Raw genomic sequence first — 24,997 nt, 5'->3', positions numbered from 1 at the left:
TATGCTATCGTAAATACATTATCTTATGCATTCTAAATTACCGCCCATTTGGAAAAGGAAAATGCAATAAATATTTACTCTGAGCTGCGCTTCGGTAGATTGGTCGTAGATGCTGGCCGTGGTTGGCCAACAGATCTTCCTGTAGTGGTAATGGATACGTGGTGGTATCTTCGTCTGGTTGTTAGACTGGATCCGTCGTCCGTCCTTTCCTAGCCCACGTTAGCAGCGGCTAACTCAACGGCTAGGAAGTATCACTTCTGTAGTGAATAAGCTCAAAGTTCATACCAGTTCATACCATAGCTCACGCCGAGGTTGGCTTAGTTCTGTTCTTGATATGTGTCTGTCCTTATAACGTAGAGGCTGCAGTCCTCACGTACTGGAACCCCTGAATGTCTTTTCGTCAAAGACTTATATAGTGGAGAGGGGGAAAGGAGGGGTTTCATCGTTTATAACCCCATGTCTCTTCACAGGGTTGGCCACTGATCGGCAGGGCACTTTCCCTATGAAAACCCAATTCTCTCATTTGGAAGCTAAAATTACATTTAATCTCCTAACAAACAATTTCAATATCAAACATTTCAATTGCATAACAATTCCATGTGACTCTGATAACTAGAGGGTGTATACTTTCTCCGGTACAGTTTGTCGTCCTGCCATCAATCATAATGTCTCAGATAACAATGAACTGACATACATACTCATTACGTTATCAAGCATATTTCCAACTGGTTTTATTAACAAAAGATGGTTCCTTTCCCTATTTGTTTGATGTTCCCAGACTCTCTATATTTAACACAGGCTATTCCAGTCCTTCAGTAGGGTCAGAGAGAGAGGGGAAGGGAGAAGGTATTTATGGGGGGGTCATAAACCTTACCCACAGGCCAACGTCATGACACCAGTTTCAACTGTACAAGGCAGATAGCAGACAGCGTGTATGGCATTGTGTTGGGGAGTGGTTTGCTGATGTCAACATTGTGAAGAGTGCCCATGGTGGCGGCGGGGTTATGGTTTGGGCAGACATAAGCTATGGCCAACAAACACAATTGTATGATATCGATGGCAATATGAATGCACAGAGATACCGTGATGAGATCCTGAGGCCCATTGTCCTGCCATTCATCCGCCGCTATCACCTCATGTTTCAGCATGATAATGCACGGCCCATTGAACACGTTTGGGAGGCTCTGGATCGACGTGTACGACAGCATGTTCCAGTTCCTGCCAATATGCCGCAACTTCACACAGCCATTGACGAGGAGTGGGACAACCTTCCACAGGCCACAACCAACAGCCTGATCAACTCTATGCGAAAGAGAATTGTCGCGCTGCATGAGTCAAATGGTGTTCACGCCAGATACTGAATGGGTTTCTGATCCAAGCCCTACTTTTTTTTTTAAAGGTATCAGTGACCAAAAACAGATGTATTTCTCTATTCCCAGTCATATGAAATCCATAGGCTAGGGCCTAATGAATTCATTAGTGAATTGACTGATTTGACTGATTTCCTTATACGAACTGTATCTCAGTAAAATCTCGGAAATTGTTGCATGTTGCATTTATATTTTTGTTCAGTGTAATTTACCGCATGATATCACCATCGAAGGCCAAAACTCCATCCCACCAAAACAGGCTGAAATTTCAGGTGGTCTTTTTTAAACCGCTCTTAAACTAAAAGGGCATCATCATTTTCACAATTTCAGTATTATTCCAACCTCATAACGCAGAAATATACACTGAGTGTACAAAATAGAGACACCTGCTCTTTCTATGACAGACTGACCAGGTGAATCCAGGAGAAAACTTTGATCACTTATTGAGTTCACTTGTTAAATCCACTTTAAATCAATGTAGAAGGATTTGTACACCTTCAGACATGGATTGTGTATGTGCGCCATTCAAAGGGTGAATGGGCAAGACAAAATATTGAACTGCCTTTAAATGGGGGATGGTTATAGGTGCCAGGCCCACCGGTTTGTGTCAACAACTGCAACGCTGCTGGGTTTTTCACAGCCAAATTGACAACTGTGGGAAGTATGAGTCAACATGGGCCAGTATCCCTGTGGACCGCCTTCGACACCTTGTAGAGTCCATGCCCTTACAAATTGAGGCTGTTCTGAGGGCAAAAGGGGGGTGCAATGTTTTGTACACTCAGTGTATTTAAAACACAGAAATATCACATTTTTGACTGCACTGGGCCTTTAATGTATTTTTTATGGGAGCAAATATAAGATTGTGCCCAAGTAGGTCTACAGCCACAAGTATTTTATGTGCAAGTAAGCTTATACTGCATTTCAACATGTGTGCTTGTGGATCGTATCATGTGCTATTGAGAAACACATGTAGTGGACACGTCTGACATGTTCCTGTGGGCTTCCCGTCCTGTTTGATTCTACAGCTGTGATAGAAAAGACAGATTGTTAAAGTTTAATCAGAGGTAGCTGATTGCTGTCCAACTTTTGGCATTGTGCTATTGGGTAAGCACTGTTTAACAAACAGGAGTGGTGCCATTGAGTAAATGGGGACCAGAGAGGAACCACGACCCACAGATGGGTGTGGCTAAAAGCCTAGGTCCGGCTGGGGCTTAACGGAATCTTGACAAGTTATCCTGAGGGTAATAGTAGGGTAACAACTTATAGTTACACTCAATGAAGACATTTTGCCCAGTTACGACATAATTTCATCGGAATCATATTATTGATTCAGGGTAAATATCTATGCATTAAACAAAACTGCTCCTCCCTACACATCACAGAAGTAATTGTGGCCATCACATATTCCACTATTAGTCAAGTTTCATTCAACATTTTCCAAGTGTACAAGCATAGGACTAACCCTGAAACTCAGCTCCTTTCCTGAACCATCATTCAACTGCTGTGTGAAGAGTACTCGCTAGAGGACAAAAGATAATAAGCCACCATGTGCTGCAGGAAAGATTTCTGTTTTGCCATCAAGGATAAGTTTAGGGTCCTATACCCCGTTTACCAAAAACAAGAATACATTCGTAATTCTGATAATCATCGAAACCATCAACATGTCCAGAGTTTGTAATTGATTGTCTTGTTTAAGTTTAACACTTTCAGACACACCGACCACCTATTTTATGAGCATAAAAGTGCTCTCTCTGGCATATAGAAGAAGCTGGGTTATGCATACCTAATGGCTGAATGTATTTTATATATAGCACTCTACCATTTCAATTGCAAAAATATAAAATAACCTGGTGAATGTTCTGATGGTACACTATCAACAACCTAAAACCTAAGCCAACTGTGTAAATATCCTATTAACCAATGAAATAAATAATACATAGAAGAGTTCCAGCCTTTGTTCTAGAAGGGTTCCGTAGTGGTGACGGATGCTGGTATGGTTGTGTAATATCTATCATTATACAATGGGTGGGTCTAATCCCGATTGGTTAAAACCGTATTCCAGCCAGTGTCAATTGAACAATAAAAAAAATGATTTCATTAGATACATGTCCTGGAGACATATTAGATACCAATAACCCCCTGATTTGGGACAGATAACTTTGGTTGGACACACAATTGTATGCATATCTGAAAATAAGGACAGCACTTCATTCCTTAGTGGTTTGTTTTTTAACATAAGCGCACACACACACACACACACACACACGACTAACAAGAGGATTTCTCATAACATTCCCTTTACCTGACTGTTAAGACCAGCCAGAAATATCTACATAATGACTGCTGCAATTTAAATTCTCACCTCCATACACCAAAAAAAAAAAATCATACACAATGGCTAGGGTTTGCAATAGGGTCATAATGTGTTCAGGGACAGGGCTTGTTTCCAGGCAAGACAAGAGCAGAGAAGACAGCTGCCGTCCTTAGAAATAAAAAAGATGACATCTTTTCATGTATGCTTTTGTAACAGTAACCCTGTATCTGAAACACAAAATAGGCACATCTATGGACTATCATTACTCAGTTGGAGAAGAGGGTAGGACAATTAAGAAATTTTCTTGCCAGTCCCCCTGAACTCCAATTCTTCCAGTCAATATGTCTTTAAAGTACAGGGAGAGGACTAAGCCTTTTCCACAACAAAAGCACAGCCGTAAATATTCTGTGAATACATGGACATAAAACAGATTTAACGCAGTGAAATATTAGTAAAGTGAGTGAAAAAGTCATTTGATATTTATAATAAGTCAAATAAAAAAGAATTTACACTGTACACTGTATCAATTCCAATTTAAATGAGACAGACGGGAAGGATAAGTGTGACCTGTTTGTTATGAACCATGTGGTGTCTTCACAAGTGGCAGGGGGAGCTTGTACAGCTCTGTGGTATACCAGGTAAGAAGACCTGATCTGGAAACAGTTCAGAATTGTTCTGAGAGCAGATCACACAGGCGCTGTGACACAGTATCTCTGCTTGTTCTTAGTGTTAAGCGGTACATCTGAAAAAATAAAGGAGAGAGGGGTTAAATAGGTGGGTCAAATATATTGTCTGGATATTGAAAACTCCTTTCAACCACCATGTAAGAAAGAGGAAAGAGTTGGTGACAGGGTCCTGGGGTGGAGAGTAATTTTCACTGGAGGGAGGTGAGGGCTACATACCTGTGCTTGAGTATTAGGCTCCAGTCTCAAGAGGCAGCCAACCTGGGTGGTCTTTGTATGGATGACACCAGCGCCCACAAAGTTGGAGGGGTTTGGATCTACCCCATCCAGCAAAGCAGCACCAAACCCCATTATCTGGAAAACAAAAACAGACAGCAGATCAAGGTTAAGACTATCGACAACACAGCCCAACATGCTGACTAGACCGGGTGAGCACATGCGTCATCGTGCACATATTGATTTTGTCAACTCACACCAGACGCGATCAGGACAGGCAGGTTGAAATATCAAAATGAACTCTGAACCAACTATATTAAATTGGGAACAGGTCAAAACACATTAAACATTCATGGACATTTAGCTAGCTAGCTTGCTGTTGCTAGCTAATTTGTCCTGGGATATTGTTATTTTACATGAAATTGCACAAGATCCTTTTTTTCCCTGGATCTTTGTAGAATTTTGAGTCACACAAAATTGTGTGTCCTCTACTCAGACAATTCATCCACAGATAAAAGTAGAAACCTAGTTAGTTTCTAGTAATCGCTCCTCCTTCAGTAGACTTCATATGGTGGTTGGCAACCAACTTTAAGGTGCATTACCACCAACTGGACTAGTGTGGACCTCAGTTCAGCTTTCAATCACCCACGTGTGTATATGCTCCTGAAAACCAATGATGGGACAGGCGGGACTTGCAGCGCGTCAAGCGTCCAAAATAGAACCAAGTTCAATTTTAGCGCCTAGCTACGCAGATGCTCGTTGACGTGCCCGTGCACATTGTTTTGCAACGCTCAACACCTTGTAGGAGGTGTGGTCAGCATGTTAATTAGTTTTGCTAGTGAAGTCAGGGTGACCTTTAGGCAGTTTCTTCACTTCCGTCTTTCAATCAATCAAATATTCGAAGTCAGAACCGTACAGAGTAGTGATGCTTCCTATGTTGTTACTAATTTGCTTACCGCCCCAATAGGTCCACAGATGACGCAATTGCAATCACACTGCCCTAACTAGAGGTCGACCGATTATGATTTTTCACCGCCGGTACCGATTATTGGAGGGCCACAAAAAGCCGATACCGATTAAATCGGACAATTTTTTTATTTATTTGTAATAATGACAATTACAACAATACTGAATGAACACTTATTTTAACTTAATATAATACATCAATAAAATCAATTTAGCCTAAAACATAATGAAACGTTCAATTTGGTTTAAATAATGCAAAAACAAAGTGTTGGAGAAAGTAAAAGTGCAATATGTGCCATGTAAGAAAGCTAACGTTTAAGTGCCTTGCTCAAAACATGGGAACATATGAAAGCTGGTGGTTCCTTCTAACATGAGTCTTCAATATTCCCAGGTAAGAAGTTTTAGGTTGTAGTTATTATAGGACTATTTCTCCCTATACAATTTGTATTTCATATACCTTTGACTATTGGATTTTCTTATAGGCACTTTAGTATTGCCAGTGTAACAGTATAGCTTCCGTCCCTCTCCTCGCTCCTACCTGGGCTCAAACCAGAAACACATCGACAACAGCCACCCTCGATGCAGCGTTACCCATGTAGAGGAAGGGGAACAACTACTCCAAGTCTCAGAGCGAGTGACGTTTGAAACGCTATTAGCACGCACCCGCTAACTAGCTAGCCATTTCACATCGATTACACCAGCCTAATCTTGGGAGTTGACATGCTTGAAGTCATAAACAGAGCAATGCATTGCAAAAGCTGCTGGCAAAACGCAGTAAAGTGTTGTTTTAATGAATGCTTACAAGCATGCTGGTGCCTACCACCGCTCAGTTAGACTGCTCTATCAAATCATAGACGTAATTATAATATAATAAACACACAGAAATACGAGCCTTAGGTCATTAATATGGTAGAATCCGGAAACTATCATCTCGAAAACAAAACGTTTTTTTCTTTCTGTGAAATACGGAACCGGTCCGTATTTTATCTAACGGGTGGCATCCCTAAGTCTAAATATTCTTGTTACATTGCACAACCTTCAATGTTATGTCATAATTACGTAAAATTCTGGCAAATTAGTTCGCAACGAGCCAGGCAATGAACGCAAGAGCAGTGACACAATTTCATGTTAGCAGGCAATAGTAACTAAATATGCAGGTTTAAAAATATATACTTGTGTAGTGATTTTAAAGAAAGGCATGTTTATGGTTAGGTACATTGGTGCAACGACAGTGCTTTTTTCGCAAATGCGCTTGTCAAATCACCCGTTTGTCGAAGTAGGCTGTGATTCGATGAGAAATTAACAGGCACCGCATCGATTACATGCAACGCAGGACACGTTAGATAAACTAGTAATATCATCAACCATAGTTAACTAGTGATTATGTTATGATTATTTTTTATAAGATAAGTTTAATGCAAGCTAGCAACTTACCTTGGCTTCTTGCTGCCCTCACGTAACAGGTAGTCAGCCTGCCATGCAGGCTCCTCGTGGAGTGCAATGTAAGGCAGGTGGTTAGAGCGTTGGACTAGTAACCAGAAGGCTGCAAAAACGAATCCCCGAATCCCCCCTGAACAAGGCAGTTAACCCCCGTTCCTAGGCTGTCATTGAAAATAAGAATGTGTTCTTAATCTGACTTCCCTAGTTAAATAAAGGTGCTAAAAATAAATAAATAAATGTTTTGGGGTTTTTTTGGGGCAAATCGGTGGCCAAAAATACTGGTTGTTATGAAAACTTGAAATCGGCCCTAATTAAAATCGGTCATTCCGATTAATCGGTCGACCTCTAGCCCTAACCCATCTGGGCAAGGGGAATACCTATGTAAGAATGCTGTTCATCGACTACAGCTCAGCATTTAACACCATAGTACCCTCCAAACTCGTCATTAAGCTTGAGACCCTGGGTCTCGACCCCGCCCTGTGCAACTGGGTCTTGGATTTCCTGACGGGCCACCCTCAGGTGGTGAGGGTAGGAAACAACATCTCCACCCCACTGATCCTCAACACTGGGGCCCCACAAGGGTGTGTTCTCAGCCCTCTCCTGTACTCCCTGTTTACCCATGACTGCGTGGCCATGCACTCCTCCAACTCAATCATCAAGTTTGCAGACGTCACAACAGTAGTAGGCTTGATTACCAACAATGACGAGACAGGCCTACAGAGAGGAGGTGAGGGCCCTCAGAGTGTGGTGTCAGGAAATTAACCTCACACTCAACCTCAGGAGGCTGAATAAATTTGGCTTGTCAACGAAACACTCAAACTTTTACAGATGCACAATCGAGAGCATCCTGTCGGGCTGTATCACCGCCTGGTATGGCAACTGCTCCACCCACAACCGTAAGGCTCTCCAGAGGGTAGTAAGGTCTGCACAACGCATCAGCGGGGGAAAACTACCTGCCCTCCAGGACACCTACACCACCCGATGTCACAGGAAGGCCAAAAAGATCATCAAGGACAACAACCACCCGAGCCACTGCCTGTTCACCCCGCTATCATCCAGAAGGCGAGGTCAGTACAGATGCCTTAAAGCTGGGACCGAGAGACTGAAAAACAGCTTCTATCTCAAGGCCATCAGACTGTTGAACAGCCATCACTAACATTGAGTGGCTGCTGCCAACATACATCCAATTTTTAATTATTAAAGTCAGTAATAAAATGTATCACTAGCCACTTTAAAATAATGTTTACATACCCTACATTACTCATCTCATATGTATATACTGTACTCTATACCATCTACCGCATCTTGCCTATGCCGTTCGGCCATCGCTCATCCATATATTTTTATGTACATATTCTTATTCGTTCCTTTACACTTGTGTGTATAAGGTAGTTGTGAAATTGTTAGATTACTTGTTAGATATTACTGCATGGTTGGAACTAGAAGCACAAGCATTTCGCAACACTCGCATTAACATCTGCTAACCATGTGTATGTGACAAATAACATTTGATGTATTTATAAAGCCCTTTTCACATCAGCCAATGACACAAAGTGCTGTACAGAAACCCAGCCTAAAACCCCAAACATTTCTATCAACAACAAAAATATACTGATCAGGTATACATTTTGAATAAAGAAAAGGCTGAAGTGCTGCTACTAGGCAACCAACAAGTCAAGACAAAATCTCCATTGCAATTCTAATCATAAAAGGATCAGTTCAGTTCATCTCACCTTTGCTTTGGTAACCTCTGTGTCCATGGAATGCCTTGCTTTGAAGATAGTTTGTACCTCTTGCTGAGGGCTGTGGGTAGAGAAAGTCAGTCTAATCAAAGTTTGTCACGTGCGCTGAATACAACAGGTGTAGGTAGACCTTACAGTGAAATGCTTACTTACAGGCTCTAACCAATAGTGCAAAAAAGGTATTAGGTGAACAATAGGTAGGTAAAGAAATAAAACAACAGTAAAAAGACAGGCTATATACAGTAGCGAGGCTACATACAGATACTACCTCAATCAGCCTGACTAACCGGTATGTACATGTAGATATGGTTAAAGTGACTATGTATATATGATGAACAGAGAGTAGCAGTAGCCTAAAAGAGGGGTTGGCGGGTGGGACACAATGCAGATTGCCCGGTTAGCCAATGTGCGGGAGCACTGGTTTGTCGGCCCAATTGAGGTAGTATGTACATGAATGTATAGTTAAAGTGACTATGCGTATATGATAAACAGAGTAGCAGCAGCGCAAACAATGCAAATGGTCCGAAGAGCCATTTGATTACCTGTTCAGGAGTCTTATGGCTTGGCGGTAAAAACTGTTGAGAAGCCTTTTTGTCCTAGACTTGGCACTCCACTACAGCTTGCCACTCCACTACCGCTTGCCATGCGGTAGTAGAGAGAACAGTCTATGACTGGGGTGGCCGGGGTCTTTGACAATTTTTAGGGCCTTCCTCTGACGCCGCCTGGTGTAGAGGTCCTGGATGGTAGGCAGCTTAGCCCCAGTGATGTACTGCGCCGTGCGCACTACCCTCTGTAGTGCCTTGCGGTCAGAGGCCGAGCAATTGCCGTACCAGGCAGTGATGCAACCAGTCAAGATGCTCTCGATGTTGCAGCTGTAGAACCTTTTGAGGATCTCAGGACCCATGGCAAATCTTTTTAGTTTCTTGAGGGGGAATAGGCTTTGTCGTCCCCTTTTCACAACTGTCTTGGTGTGTTTGGACCATTCTAGTATTTTGTTGACGTGGACACCGAGGAACTTGAAGGTCTCAACCTACTCTACTACAGCCCCGTCGATGAGAATGGGGGCGTGCTCGGTCCTCCTTTTCCTGTAGTCCACAATAATATCCTTAGTCTTGGTTACGTTGAGGGATAGGTTGTTATTCTGGCACCACCCGGCCAGGTCTCTGGCCTCCTCCCTATAGGCTGTCTCGTCGTTGTCGGTGATCAGGCCTACCACTGTAGTGTCGTTTGCAAACTTAATGATGGTGTTGGAGTCATGCCTGGCCATGCAGTCATGGGTGAACAGGGAGTACAGGAGGCGACTGAGCACGCACCCCTGGGGAGCTCCAGTGTTGAAGATCAGCGTGGCAGATGTGTTGCTACCTACCCTTACCACCTGGGGGCGGCCCGTCAGGAAGTCCAGGATCCAGTTGCAGAGGGAGGTGTTTAGTCCCAGGATCCTTAGCTTAGTGATGAGCTTTGAGGGTACTATGGTGTTGAACGCTGAGCTGTAGTCAATGAATAGCATTCTCACATAAGTGTTCCTTTTGTCCAGGTGGGAAAGGGGAGTGTGGAGTGCAATAGAGATTGCGTCATCTGTGGATCTGTTTTGGCGGTATGCAAATTGGAGTGGGTCTATGGTTTCTGGGATAATGGTGTTGATGTGAGCCATTACCAACCTTTCAAAGCACTTCATGGCTACGGACGTGAGAGCTACGGATCTGTAGTCATTTAGGCAGGTTGCCTTTGTCTTGGGCACAGGGACTATGGTGGTCTGCTTGAAACATGTTGGTATTACAGACTCAAAATCAGGGACATGTTGAAAATGTTAGTGAAGAGACCTGCCAGTTGGTCAGCACATGCCCGGAGCACACGTCCTTGGTAATCCGTCTGGCCCCGCAGCCTTGTGTATGTTGACCTGTTTAAAAAGGTCTTACTCACGTCAGCTACGGAGAACGTGATCACACAGTCGTCCGGAAGAGCTGATGCTCTCATGCATGCCTCAGTGTTGCTTGCCTCGAAGCGAGCATAGAAGTGATTTAGCTCGTCTGGTAGGCTCGTGTCACTGGGCAGCTCGCGGCTGTGCTTCCCTTTGTAGTCTGTAATAGTTTGCAAGCCCTGCCACACAAGACGAGCGTCGGAGCCGGTGTAGTATGATTCAATCTTAGCCCTGTATTGACACTTTGCCTGTTTGATGGTTCGTCGCAGGGCATAGCAGGATTTCTTGTAAGCTTCCGGGTTAAAGTCCCGCACCTTGAAAGCGGCAGCTCTACCCTTCAGCTCAGCGCGAATGTTGCCTGTAATCCATGGCTTCTGGTTGGAGTATGTACGTACAGTCAACTGTGGGGACAACATCCTCGATGCACTTATTGATCAAGCCAGTGACTGATGTGGTGTACTCCTCAATGCCATCGGAAGAATCCCGGAACATGTTCCGGTCTGTGATAGCAAAGCAGTCCTGTAGTTTAGCATCTGCTTCATCTGACCACTTTTTTATAGACCGAGTCACTGGTGCTTCCTGCTTTCATTTTTGCTTGTAAGTAGGAATCAGGAGGATAGAGTTGTGGTCGGATTTACCAAATGGAGGGCGAGGGAGAGCTTTGTACGCGTCTCTGTGTGTGGAGTACAGGTGATCTAGAATTTGTTTCCCTCCGGTTGCACATTTAACATGTTGATGGAAATTTGGTAGAACTGATTTAGGTTTCCCTGCATTAAAGTCTCCGGCCACTAGGAGCACTGCCTCTGGGTGAGTGGTTTCCTGTTTGCTTATTTCCTTATACAGCTGACTGAGTGCGGTCTTAGTGCCACCATCTGTCTGTGGTGGTAAATAAACAGCCACGAAAAGTACAGCTGAAAACTCTAGGCAAGTAGTATGGCCTGCAATATATCACAATATACTCTACTTCAGGCAAGCAAAATCTAGAGACTTCCTTAGATTTCGTGCACCAGCTGTTGTTTACAAATATGCACAGACTATATCCCGCTAGCTGAATATCCATGTCGTCATTCAGCCACGATTCCGTGAAACATAGGATATTACAGTTTTTGATGTCCCATTGGTAGGATATTCGTGATCGTACCTCATCTAGTTTATTGTCCAATGATTGCACGTTGGCGAGTAGTATTTACAGTAACGGCAGCTTTCCCACTCGCCTTTTCCGGGTCCTGACCAGGCATCCGGCTCTTTGTCTTCTTTACCTGCATCGCTTCCTCTTGCAAATAACGGGGATGTCAGCCCTGCCGGGCGTTTGGAGAATGTCTTGTGCGTCTTGTTTGTTGAATAAAAAATCTTTGTCTAATCCGAGGTGAGTGATCGCTGTCCTGATATCCAGAATCTCTTTTTTGCCGTAAGATACGGTGGCAGAAACATTATGTACAAAATAAGTTACAAATAACGTGGGGGAAAAAAACACATAATAGCACAATTGGTTGGGCGCCCGTAAAACTGTTGCCATTTCTTCCCGCGCCATTTTAGTGGCTAGCAGCTAGCAGCTTCACCTTCAGCTGTTAAGGATGTGTAACTACACTAAGTTTCACCTTGTTGCTGAATGATGGAAAATAGATACAAATTTTGAACATGTTGACGTCGTTGCACAATTTTCACATTTAGTTGCATTTAATTCAAATGCATTAGACTAAGATGTATTTCACTGACCTATACCACCTACATAAATCAATATTTGGTAGAAGCGCTTTCTGGAATACCAGTGAATTATTAATTGGTCACCACAGACTTTACACACTCCTAGGGAAACATTTATCTATTTCTCTTGGCAATGTTGCTCAAGCTCTAATGGAACAATTTCACAAGACACTGTGTACCTATTCTGTTGGCATTTCATTCACATTTAAAATATACAGTGGGAGACAGTACACACTATTTATGTTAATATTTACACATGCAGGACAATCTGAATGAATGAACCCTTTTGTGTCCTCGGAATACAAGGAAGAGTAAACTGGCACATTGTCAGAGGGGAATATTGTGTCCATATCAAAAGAGAGAAAAACATGATATTTTTTGGGGCGGCAGGTAGACAACTGATTAGAGCACTGGGCCAGTAACTGAAAGGTTGGTGGATAGAATCCCCAAGTTAACAAGGTAAAAATATTTTGTTCTGCCCCTGAACAAGGAAGTTAACCCACTGTTCCTAGGCCGTCATTGTAAATAAGAATTTGCCTAGTTAAATTAAATAAACATCTATATATATGACCAAGTATATAGCAGAGATATATGTTTCCTTACGCTCCAAGTTGTTTCCAGCGCTGAAAGAAGTTCTGCGATGTCATCTCTGTAGGCTGGAAGAACTTGTTTAAAGTAATAGGCAGTTTAACAGCAATGTTCTGGAGAGTTCCCCCGTACCTGTGGGTAGAAACGGGAGTAAAACAACGCTAAATAACTGGGAAACCGATACAGTAGCATTTCCAACAACACTCATGCAAACATTTATCACCAATCTAGCAAATATTTGCACCCTGAAACACACACTCCGATATGCAATGTATAAGCACATAAAAGGAGGAAAATAAGTTCTTACCTAAACTGAATGTTGAGCACTGGTGCATCCACAAAGTCAGACACACACTCAATGTTGAGTATCTGCTGGAGTTGTGCACCCCCGTCCACAGTGGGGTCTGCAGGCTTGGCATGGACATTCAGTTGTAGGGAAACAGTTAAGAAAAAGGCACAATAGGGGGCAGTAAATGGCCACCCCTAGACAATAAATAATATAAACTGGGAGGGATTTATTAAAACAGCATACGGAAATTATTTTTGAAAATAACATAATAGCTTCTAGTAAAGGATATGAGCCTGCAGAGTATCTTGGCAGACCACAGAGGCAGCGAAATTCATGAACTGGGTTGATGTCTTGTTACCAAAGAACACATACATCCGACCTGTATATTGGAAAAAAAGAGACTTAATTAAACTTAAGATCTAAGGGTTAAACCATGACCATAATCACACTTAGGTGCATATGTATTTTGCTGAGGCGTACTCACCCAGATTCTGTCTGAATTCAGACTTCAGGCCGATCTGGAGGAGCTGGTTCTCGTACAGGACACCATTGTTCTTGCAAACAAACCTGGAAGGGAATGGGGCAAGTGGTAAGCATCTCATATCTGGTATCTTGGGCTTAATGTACTGTATTGACTCCCAGGATTGGATTCCAACCAATATGCCAAGAGTCCCCCAGCGTACAGTAGGGATGTAACTAATGTCCCTTTCACCAGCGCAATCTGCTGTGAGCATGCAAGTGTTTTGAACAGACTCCACTGATGACGTCTCTTACTTGTCTTCAGGTTCCTCTGCAGTGGGCAGAGTAGCGTTGGCATATGCTACTTGTGGAGTATTCGGCAGGAAACTGAAGCCATGAGTGAGACGCACAGCGAGAATGTAAAGGGCGAGAGGAGCACATTCACACCAGGTTTTAGTAAGCTCCGTGACGGATCAATGCAGTTAAAAAGCCCCTCCCTCCCTCTGATATTTGACCCACTGACACACTCTTTCTTACCTGGAGAAGTTCTCATCTGCAACAGGCCCCACTGACACTGGTGTCTCTACAGGAAAGGCTGCTATGTTTCCAGAGAAGACATCCACCAGCAGGCTTGCCCCCTTGGAGGCACGAGGGGCAGAGTTTTGTGTAGCGATGGTGCTGCCCAGGCCAAGCAGGTCTGTGGAGGGAGTGGGGGACGTGGCCACCTTAGGAGAGGTAACGGTCACAATTACTTCACTTCGGAAGTTCAAGATCTGAACCAATCAACCGCTCCAATTGGTCTTACGCTGATGAAAGTACAGAGCAGTGCAACACACACCTACCATGCAAAACAAAACAAACCTCTGTGAGAGGATCTATAATTATTAGGACTCAACAATAAAAATAAAATAAACTGTAAAAACCTAAGAATAGATACTGCTAAGTAATCAAGCTCACACAAAGGAAGAGGAGACCGGACGTGGCCGGTTGGTGGGGGTGCGGTTGAGGCGGGGGCCAGAAGATCCCCAACAAACAAGAGAGGAGAGCTCTAATGAACAGAGGAGGAAACAGTGAAGGCAGGACAGAACGAGAGAGCTGAGGAGAGTTACTGAAAAGAGAGCAGAAAACACCAGGACAGAAAAATAGGAAATGTACACACCTGAGAGGAGAGGAATAGGAGGCTCTAATAAGTAAACAACACATAACAACAGTAATACCTTGGCATTTGAGGTAGTGCTGCTATGGTCTGCAGTACCCCCATTGACACTGCGTTCTTTGCGGTTCTCATCCAAATCGGGATGCAGGTTTCCTGGTCCCTTCTTCCTCTTGAGTTTGGCCAGTATAGAGGACTCCCTCTCAGGGAAGGGAGGCATCTCCTCCAACACCGTGGCCTTGAGGGGAGCACAGAATGAATGGGGAATTAAAAGCATGACCTGTGGTGGAGGAACTGGAGGCTCTACAGTGTCCTTTTCTGAATTACAGTCTTTCTACCAACAAAGATTTCCTGTGGGTTGTATTCTGAACAACTAAAAACCAAACAGCTAAGTGTAATATAAAACGGTTGTTTTTAATTGCATTAAATGTAAAAGTGTCAATCTGTCCACCTGCTAGCTCACTGCCATAGAGAACCACAATGGAAATAAGCATTCAGGCTGTTTTTTTATGCTAGTTAATTTTTAAAGAATGTAATGTCTCCAGCTGGAGCATACTACTACTTTTAATTACCTAATAAATGCAATCAATCAAGCTTATAATGGCACAAAGGCAGGGTGGAATGTCACCGACCAGTATGTCAGTGCTGGCGATGCAGCTGAGGCGCAGGTACTCCACAGCACGCTGCTGTAGCTCAACGTCTGCATTGCGGAGCTGGCTGTCTGAGCGCAACACCTCCTGGATGGTGCCCTTCACCTCAGGGAACAGGTTGATGAACTTGATGTAGGCTGAGAGTAGCAAAGCCCGGGTGGGCACTGAGCACAGGTGAAACTTGGAGTGGAGCAGGTCAAACTGGATGAGTGGACTAAGGAGTTAGAGCAAGAAGGACAATGGATGACACACAGTGAGTGACGTCTGTCCTCAGCTCCAAAGGATATCATTGACTGTACATTTCTCCAACCAGTGGAGGCTGCTGAGGGGAGGACGGCTCGTAATTGCTGGAACGGAGTCAATGTAATGGAATCAACCACATGGAAACCACGTGTTTGAAACCATTCCATTGACTCCGTTCCACCCATTATTATGAGCCGTCCTCCCCTCAGCAGCCTCCACTGTCTAAAACTGAGAATAACAGTGGATCACTGAAATATATGGCATTGATTGGTTACTAACCTTGACCTTGAATCTCCTGCTATCAAGTTCCCAAACTCCCCTAGAATGTACCCTCCGACCTTCACCAGGTTCTCATGGCAGGCTGGGGCCTGGAGTGCCTGTGGAAAGGAAAGAGAGTCAGAGTTATGTATGAAATAGCATAATAGATTGGATTGGAGTGGGTGGGTTTACTGCTAACCTACAAAGCATTACATGGGCTTGCTCCTACCCATCTTTCCGATTTGGTCCTTCCGTACACACGTACGCTACGGTCACAAGACGTAGGCCTCCTTACTGTCCCTAGAATTTCTATGCAAGCAGCTGGAGGCAGGGCTTTCTCCTACAGAGCTCCATTTTTATGGAATGGTCTGCCTACCCATGTGAGAGAGGCAGACTCTGTCTTGGCCTTTAAGTCTTTATTGAAGACTCATCTCTTCAGTAGGTCCTATGATTGAGTGTAGTCTGGCCCAGGGGTGTGAAGGTGAACGGAAAGGCACTGGAGCGACGAACCACCCCTGTTGTCTGCCTGGCCGGTTCCCCTCTCTCCACTGGGATTCTCTGCCTCTAACCCTATTACGGGGGCTGAGTCACTGGCTTACTGGTGCTCTTCCATGCTGTCCCTAGGAGGGGTGCGTCACTTGCGTGGGTTGAGTCTCTGACGTGATCTTCCTGTCCGGGTTGGTGCCCCCCTCTGGTTCGTGCCGTGGGGGATATCTTAGTGGTCTATACTTGGCCTTGACTCAGGGTAGTAAGTTGGTGATTGAAGATATCCCAAAGTGGGTGGGGTTATAGCCTACCTGGTTGGCCCTGTCCGGGGGTGTAATCAACGGGGCCATAGTGTCTCCCGACCCCTCCTGTCTCAGCCTCCAGTATTTATGCTGCAATAGTTTATGTGTCGGGGGGGCTAGGGTCAGTCTGTTATATCTGAAGTATTTCTCCTGTCTTATCCGGTGTCCTGTGTGAATTTAAGTATGCTCCCTCTGATTCTCTCTCTCTTCTCTCAGAGGACCTGAGCCCTACGACCATGCCTCAGGACTACATGGCCTGATGACTCCTTGCTGTCCCCAGTCCACCTGGTCATGCTGCTGCTCCAGTTTCAACTGTTCTGCCTGCGGCTATGGAACCCTGACCTGTTCACCAGACGTGCTACCTTGTCCCGGACCTGCTGTTTTCAACTCTCTACCACACCTGCTGTGTCTAACTCTGAATGATCGGCTATGAAAAGCCAACTGGGACATTTACTCCTTAGGTGCTGACCTGTTGCACCCTCTACAACCACTGTGATTATTATTATCTGACCCTGCTGGTCATCTATGAACGTTTGAACATCTTTGTCATGTACAGTTATAATCTCCACCCAGCACAGCCAGAAGAGGACTGGCCACCCCTCAGAGACTGGTTCCTCTCTAGGTTTACATTTACATTTACGTCATTTAGCAGACGCTCATATCCAGAGCGACTTCTTCCTAGGTTCCTGCCTTTCTAGGGAGTTTTTCCTAGCCTCCGTGCTTCTACAGTACATCTGCATTGCTTGCTGTTTGGGGTTTTAGGCTGGGTTTCTGTATAGCACTTGTGACGTCGGCTGATGTAAAAAGGGCTTTATAAATACATTTGACTGATTGATAGATAAGGGACTCAGAGCATATCAGTCAGCAGATCTTAACATGCACATGAGGGAATTCCCATGATAGGTATGTCATAAAGTTCAGATTCAATCTGGGCAGACCAGCATGTGGGGTAGCAAGTCTGAACATGGGGACAAACGTAACTATAAAACAAAAACACAGCTGAAACTATGGTGGAACTGACTAAAGGAAAAATGAGAAGGCATATCACTGGTTCTGAAAGGATGTATATCTGCAGTAGACATCAATGTATCTAATGTCAGAGGATGCAGTGGTAGAGATAATGAGCAATGAAGGAGGAAAGACACTGGAGAGGAGGGAGGGCTCAAGACTACGCATCCACAAAACTGGGATGGAGGGATGGAGCAGCAGTCTGCATGGGTCTGTTTTAGGATCTTACAGTGACCTACCAGTGAGAGACAGTGAGACAGACACAAGCAGAGAGACTGAAGGGAGAATCAAGTCATCTTATATTGCTGTACCAAAGCACAAGGCGGGCTCATAGTTTCCTCCCTGAGAAGACAAAGACAGGTTTAGTGGTGAATAGTGAATGACGCTCTCCATCCCCCTGACCTCACAGGTCACATCCAAGCAGGCAGAGCCTGTGATGAGCATCGGAAGTGAGCTGCTTAAAACAAATATGATTAAGGAAACACACCAACATCAGAACTATTGTGTTATTGACTGTACGTTTGTTTATCCCAAGTGTAATTATGTGTTGTTTGTGTCGCACTGCTTTGCTCTATCTTGGCCAGGTCGCAGTTGTAACTTGTTCTCAATTGGCCTACCTGGTTAAATAAAGGTTAAATAAAAAATGTAAATTTAAAAAAAGGACAGAAGCACCATTAGTCAATCCAGACAGACAAACATTAGGTTACAATGAGTCCCCCATAGCTTGGTTAAAGACAGATTATTCACAAAAATAAAATAAGCACCTCGAACACTGTCTTGGCAGCATAACCTTGCACTTCATCTCTGTTGATGACGATCTGGATGACGCGGTACCAGACCTCGTCACTGACATAGTCCCCAGCAAAGCGAATCAGGTTGAGGATAGTGTCAACATACCAGGTGTAGTCAACTGCATACTTCTCTGCCAGGATGGCCACCTTTAGCACCTGTGGTGAGAGGTAGTCTTATCAGATCAAAGAACGATGGCATTCATGTTTTTATTTAGGTCTGTGGAACGTATTCTTCCAAATTACCTCAGTGGCATTTAAAACATGAAGCTATCATAAACTTTGGTTGGTGAAATTATTAGAGAAATGGTTAGATACTGGGCTACAACTCACTATCTCCTCTCTGATGGAGTAGTCTGCAGTCTCCAGGTAGCTGAGCATCTCTGCTACAATCTGTTTGGCGTTGCTGCGGTCACACATTGCATAGAGCAGGTCCACAGCACGCTGACGCACACTGACATCTCTCTCTGACTGCAGGATTCAACCAGGTCAAACACAAACATCAGGACTAAGGCAGAGTCACACTAACAGGAACAAAACAGACACAGGCATACATACACTACGTACTCAAGAAGACACTGAGTACTAGGATTGGCAGATGTAGCTTGTGAATGCAGGTACAAATGCGTTTGCGTACTTTGAGGGCATTTATGACCGTCTCGATGTGTGTCTTAACAGCCTCATGGGAGAACTCGGAGCTGGCTAGAGTGCACATGCTCTCCAGGGCCAGGTAGCGCAGGTTAGTCTCCCGGTGCTGGAGGAACTGGCCCAGCTGGTTACAGGCCCGCACCAGCAGAGTGGGCTCGCTGTGGGGAGAAAGACAGACATTGGTGCCATTGTCACCAGGACAGTCCAACGCAACACATACAAACTGCATTTCTTGAATACATTGGTCCTCTGTAGCTGCTGCAACTGGGAGAGGGACTGACCTGTCATGGTGGATGATTAGACTGATGGCCTCAAACAGCACAGCGTTCTTAGCGTTGGAGTGCTGCACCTTCTTCGACTTGGGAGGCTCCTGGGCCTTGTTCAGGATGGTTTCCAGACACTCAGTCAGACGGCCCCGGATCGCACCATCCTCTGAGAGGGCAGGAAAGGGCGAGGAAGGGGGCCGCAGATGAAAGCACAACTATGTTCATCCCGGCAACACTACAGACCTTTTCTGAGTAATATTATGTTCATATAGTCAAACACCCACATGCATGTCATCATGCTGACACAGCTTCTTACCAGGCGGAGGATAGCACTGTAGGAGACGCAGGAGCTTGACAGAAAGCCACGGAGCTGCAACAAAATAGTAGGTGTAGTCCTGCAGGTCAGTGGAGGCCGAGGAGACGATCTAGAGAACAGGAGGACATGAGACATGACTAACACATTACTCCTCAAGCAAACAACTGACTAATAACTAAGGGTCATAATAACATTCAACGGTCATATTGATGAAAGAAGAAATAAAAGTCCTGCACATGGCCATATGCCTACCCTGCTGAGTCTGGCTACAGCCAAGGAGACAGAGGTCTTGAAGTCCTCTGGGCTCTTCTGTGCCAGTGTTGTAATCAGGCTGGTGGCGGCTGTCACCACACCCTGTGGAAAAGGGAAGTAATACAACTGCCATTACACACAAACAGCTAATCATTTATATTACACTATACACAAACCAATCCCAGAATTTTTTTGCATGCAATGTTTTTCCTCATTACGCCCACAAACTATTATTTTGGCTCAAACATAGCCCTAACAACGAAGACAGAAGGTCATGGTGAAATAATCCTCTCATCCACACCCCACCGATCCAAATCTCCCTCACTAAAACCAAAGGTCCACAGTCCTCTCATAATAACCCCATGGCAGTCCGTACCAGGTGCTGGTCATTGAGCAGATGAACCACCCGGGTGGTCCACTCCCCCATTGCCACTAGGTCTGGAGAGGTCCTGTTGAGACGCAGTAGGCATAGGGCAGCACTCTGCTTCACACTGTCCATGGTGTCCCTGCAAGACAAACCCTGACAAATTATGACAGAACATCAGCATCACTTAACTGGCACATAGCTTCAGGTTTTTTTACAAAGAGACCTGACTGACTGAAAGTTACAGCCTCAAATGTTAAATTGACAGAGAGGGTACCTCGGTCATTAGGCTAAGTCTGCTCCACACCACTACCCTTTCTTACCCAGCCACCAAGATGCAGGGCACCTCAGCTGCAAAAGCCTCAGCCATCTCCCTGCTGCCCACATTGGCAATGCAATGCAAGGCCAGGTTCATGAAAGTGGGATTCCTGCTGGACAAGTCATTCTTTATGGCATTGTTGATAAGGCTGATGAGGTCACTGTTTGAGTTGACCAGCACTGAGATGAACAGGTAACCCTGAGGAGTTGGATTGAAACAAACAGTTTATCAAACCTGAAAGGAATTAAAGGGAAGCTATCATAATAGTTGAACATAAACTTTGAGAATAGATTGGACAAAACACTGTGTTAATTACACAATTAGATACATAACTTAATCCGCTCACTTCCACTCACGCAAACAAATTCAAAGACCGGCTTATCTACTCACAATTTGTTTCTCTGTGTACTTGTTGGAACTGAGCAGGTTGACTGCCTCCATGTGGCCAAAGTCGATGTCATGGCCAAGAAGGAATATGAAAAGCAGCTTGCACACATATTTCTTCTTACTGTAGCCATCTAGTGCCTTGTCTCCTGCAGCAAAACAGAAAGGTTGTTGTCATGACTATGAAGATTTAGAAGCAAATAAAAACTGGAAGGAAAGAATACTTTTAAGGCAAGCCAAGTCACAATGACTTGTTTGAGAGCACGGAACTTTAGTGTTCTTCCCTTTTAAAATGAATCCTAATCTGAAGCACGGAGGCCAAAAAGAGCAACATGCTAACCACTCCTATTCTGGGAAGAAAAACGTGAAACCCACTTAGGAATAGATAAAAGTACGACATTCCATGTTGCTAGGTAAATCAATCCCACAACTGACGGTAGTTGAGGAGAGGGTGAGTCAGCAGCACAAGACAGGAAGGTGAGTGCAGCACTTTTTTCACCTTGGTGAAAGAGGGCAAATGGGAAGAGGCCAAATGAGCGCAGCTGTGCAATGAAAATAATGACAGATTCAGAACATTGCACAAATAAATAATGTATGTCCAATGCCTCTTACAGGAAACCTGGAAGTGCACTTCCAAACGCAGACCAATGCACATTATAGCTTGAAGAGCTGCAACAGCATTCTGAAAGTGGGAGTTTAATGAAGCCCCCACCCCTGTCTGGAACCCCACCTCCACTGTGTGTGGGATGATGTCCCGTGAGAGAGATTAGGAGGGGCTCTACATTAAGGATTAGTTGGACAATGCATAAGGAGTTTCTCTAAGATAAGGCTATAATTGTCTATTTTCTGAACTTTCTGTGTAAACTAAGTATTATCCAGTTCAAAGTAAGATAAACATGTTTACATCACAATCATAAAACCTTTAATGAATGTGTGTATGGAGAGAGGAAGAGAGAGGAACAGCAAGAAAGAGATTTTCTGTAGAGCTCCACAGGAAGTTCCTCGGGAATCAAGGGAAAGGATTCCAGCATGCTAACATACTGTGCCCCCCCTCAGTTTCATGACAGAACAGTTGACTCAACAACTCTCCCTGTTTGACTATGCCCTTTAGCTTCTCCCTGCCTCACTGAACTTTAATATAGCCCATCTCTGGGGATAGTTAGGGACCGTCAATAAATTATACAATGTAGATGGGACAATATTTTATCAAATGTATACAATATATAATTGGGTTGTGTTTTTTAAGTCATTGAAATTTGGAGGTATTGACCCATAGGGATATTGAATGTGAAACCATATTGACCATGGGTGTTACGATCAGGTCATGTGCAGCTGTGCTCCAAATTGATGATTAGCCTACTTGGGTGCTGCCAGCTGTGGGCAGGATTAAAATAAACCCAACCCACAGAAAACTGTTACAGTACCCTTCATTCCATGACATATATTTTTTTACTATCATCTCGCAAATCTCAGTTTTGGACAAGACTGGCTTTATGACCAAAATTATCCTATTTGCAATGTAGTACATTTTGACACTAGAATACATTTTTAAAATAAGAAGTTGCTTTTTGGGTGCAGTCGTTCTTTAACCAAATAGCCTGCCTCAGTGGTAGCCTAAGTACTCCATCAGTTTGGAAGGCAAGCCTTTCCATACAAATGTGTTGTTATGTGATAAAAGGGGCTCATAAGCCCCTCAAAAGCAACTTTGCAGATAGGCCCTACATGTTTTCTACCCACCAAAACACAAGTCACAATTTTATACATGACAAAATGCATTTTCACTTTGGAACAGCTGACTTATTTTAGGCTAGATGGAACAGGTGGTAGAGAACATTTCTGACATTCAGCATAGCTGCATGGTGATCTCCTGTGAGGGCACTGTTAATAAGCTAAATGACTAGTGTCAGTGTACACAAACTTTATGTGGAACCATCAGACACCAAAGTGTGTTCACACCCAGATTTTAAGGGATTTTGCTTGGCTTACCTTTAAATTTTGAGCGGATGTTGGCCAACTCTTTGTTAATTCTCTTGATCTCTGCTTCTTTACTTTTACCTGAAATGGAAAACAAAACATGTTATATGTTCAATGTCACCTGTATGGGCCATATGCACCTGTATGGGCCATATGCACCTGTATGCAAGCCTGAATGACAGCACTTGTGGAATGGAACAGTTTGGCTGTACCACAGTACTCAAAGACGGAGCTAAATTATTGATTGTTTCTTTTCTTTTCTGCAAAGTATGTGTATTGATGTGCCTATGCACCATGAACTAGGGAGGTGAGGTCAGGAAATAAACTGGATACCCTTCAGGAGCAATGGTCTTAGTAGTAAGATGTCTAAATTACGGCATGGATTTAGGTGAGGAGAGCATACCTGGGTCGGGAGGATCAGACCTACGGGTTAGGATCAGTTTTTCTGCATGGATCTGTAGCATGCCTCATTCACACCTACATTGAAGTTATGGGAGGTTGGTAACCTTCAATGTCTCTGCTATGGATTTACGCAGGGAAACTAGTGCTCTAAATAGACTAATTTGCTCACAGAGCACATTTAGACTTCCATGACTCTAGTCTAGGTGAAAGTTCCCAGTCCCATCACCATAAAACCCTGCACTACAGCTGGATTTCTTGATGGTAGTGTATGCAATCCAACTACTAGTATTGTTATTGTCGGTGGAATACGCACTCATTCATAGACAGAGCATGATGATAGTTGCTAGAGAGAAAATGTATCTTAATTAGCTAGTCAACATTTGTAGAGGTAACTAGTTTGCTACTAGATTACAGATATACCCAGCACCAAATATGCAAATTATCAATCTACAACGGTGTAACACCAGCCAGCCAAAATTATATATGTCACCATGATTTTTTTATTTAATTTCCTGACTCTGTGTGACCCACGCCCATTGGCTAGTTTGCTAAACTAGCTAGCCTAGCGTGACATTAAAGCAGCTAGTTAAGTATAACTAGTACAGTAAAAGCTTGCATTTGCTCTCTGTAGCTAGCTATTTACCTTTATTTCACAGATTGGACGTTTGTTTAGGAAAACATAGTTAGCTACTGTCCTTTGCGGGCTATTTTTGCTTCACTAGCTAGCCAACGTTGCATTCCTCCCAACTGAACTGTAGCTTGCTAATCAGCAAGTCAACATCATCTACTCACAGTTCCTAATGTCCGATATAAACACAGCGAGGCCACGCATTCCATCTCCTTTAGAGACTGCAGGCATTTTGTTCCACACGATATTTTATTTTTGGCCTATTCTCTGCAGTCAGACCGTAAATTAACTTTATTTCAGTTGTTCGGGAGTAGGTTTTTGTTAAAGAGGCGGGGTCACTTGAGCCACAGACTCCAAATAAGTGTCATGATGTTGGAAAAATTGCGCACAACATTGAACGTCTTATTTTCACGATTTGGACACTAATTCGCTTTCCAAAGCTAATAAACATGTGAAAATGTGAGCAGCACTTTGTATTTCTAGTTTAATTAGTTAGGGAGCGTAAACAAAGTACAACCTTTTTTTACATTCGAATTTCAATAGCTCCTTGGTCATGTGAAATACTGACCTCAACCAAGTTTCAGAATGTCCACTGACTACCCTTCTATATTGCACACCCTTTAGTTGTCAATTTTCATCTCACTCGATTTTACATGAATTTTTCAAAATTAAACATTTCAATAGCTCCTTGGTCATGTCACCTACTGGACTCAACCAAGTTCCCGAATGTCCACTGACTACCCTTCTATGTCGCACACCCTTTGGTTTGTCAATTTTCATCTCACATGTTTTTACATACATTTTTCAAACTTTCTAATTTCAGTAGCTCCTTGGTCATGTGACCCAATGACCTCAAACAAGGTTCCG

The 24,997-nt window shown here is 43.8% G+C and overlaps 1 protein-coding gene across 2 annotated transcripts; it reads right to left on the bottom strand.

The window, feature by feature from the left end:
- Positions 1 to 2,181: 2,181 nt before the first annotated feature.
- LOC115167135 (AP-2 complex subunit alpha-2) lies at positions 2,182 to 24,478 on the bottom strand. 2 transcript variants are annotated; one of them, XM_029721244.1, is made up of 23 exons: positions 24,295 to 24,478; positions 23,113 to 23,181; positions 21,133 to 21,275; positions 20,747 to 20,940; positions 20,436 to 20,565; positions 20,060 to 20,161; positions 19,808 to 19,916; positions 19,507 to 19,657; positions 19,215 to 19,383; positions 18,911 to 19,048; positions 18,554 to 18,736; positions 16,015 to 16,112; positions 15,475 to 15,706; positions 14,907 to 15,080; positions 14,227 to 14,414; positions 14,005 to 14,076; positions 13,715 to 13,797; positions 13,520 to 13,609; positions 13,249 to 13,372; positions 12,957 to 13,073; positions 8,723 to 8,792; positions 4,587 to 4,721; positions 2,182 to 4,426 (listed from the first exon to the last, which is right to left on the bottom strand). In XM_029721244.1, the coding sequence occupies exons 1-23, from the start codon at positions 24,359 to 24,361 to the stop codon at positions 4,349 to 4,351; spliced, it is 2,916 nt and encodes a 971-aa protein (XP_029577104.1). In that variant the 5' UTR covers positions 24,362 to 24,478; the 3' UTR covers positions 2,182 to 4,348. The 2 variants fall into 2 exon arrangements, with proteins under 2 accessions (XP_029577104.1, XP_029577105.1); XM_029721245.1 differs by lacking the exon at positions 14,005 to 14,076.
- Between the last annotated feature and the right edge of the window lie 519 nt (positions 24,479 to 24,997).

Source organism: Salmo trutta, chromosome 29 (genome assembly GCF_901001165.1).
Source record: "Salmo trutta chromosome 29, fSalTru1.1, whole genome shotgun sequence".
NCBI lineage: Eukaryota > Metazoa > Chordata > Actinopteri > Salmoniformes > Salmonidae > Salmo > Salmo trutta.
The sequence above is the reverse complement of the archived record's forward strand: the minus strand, read 5'-3'. Positions and strand labels throughout refer to the sequence as shown.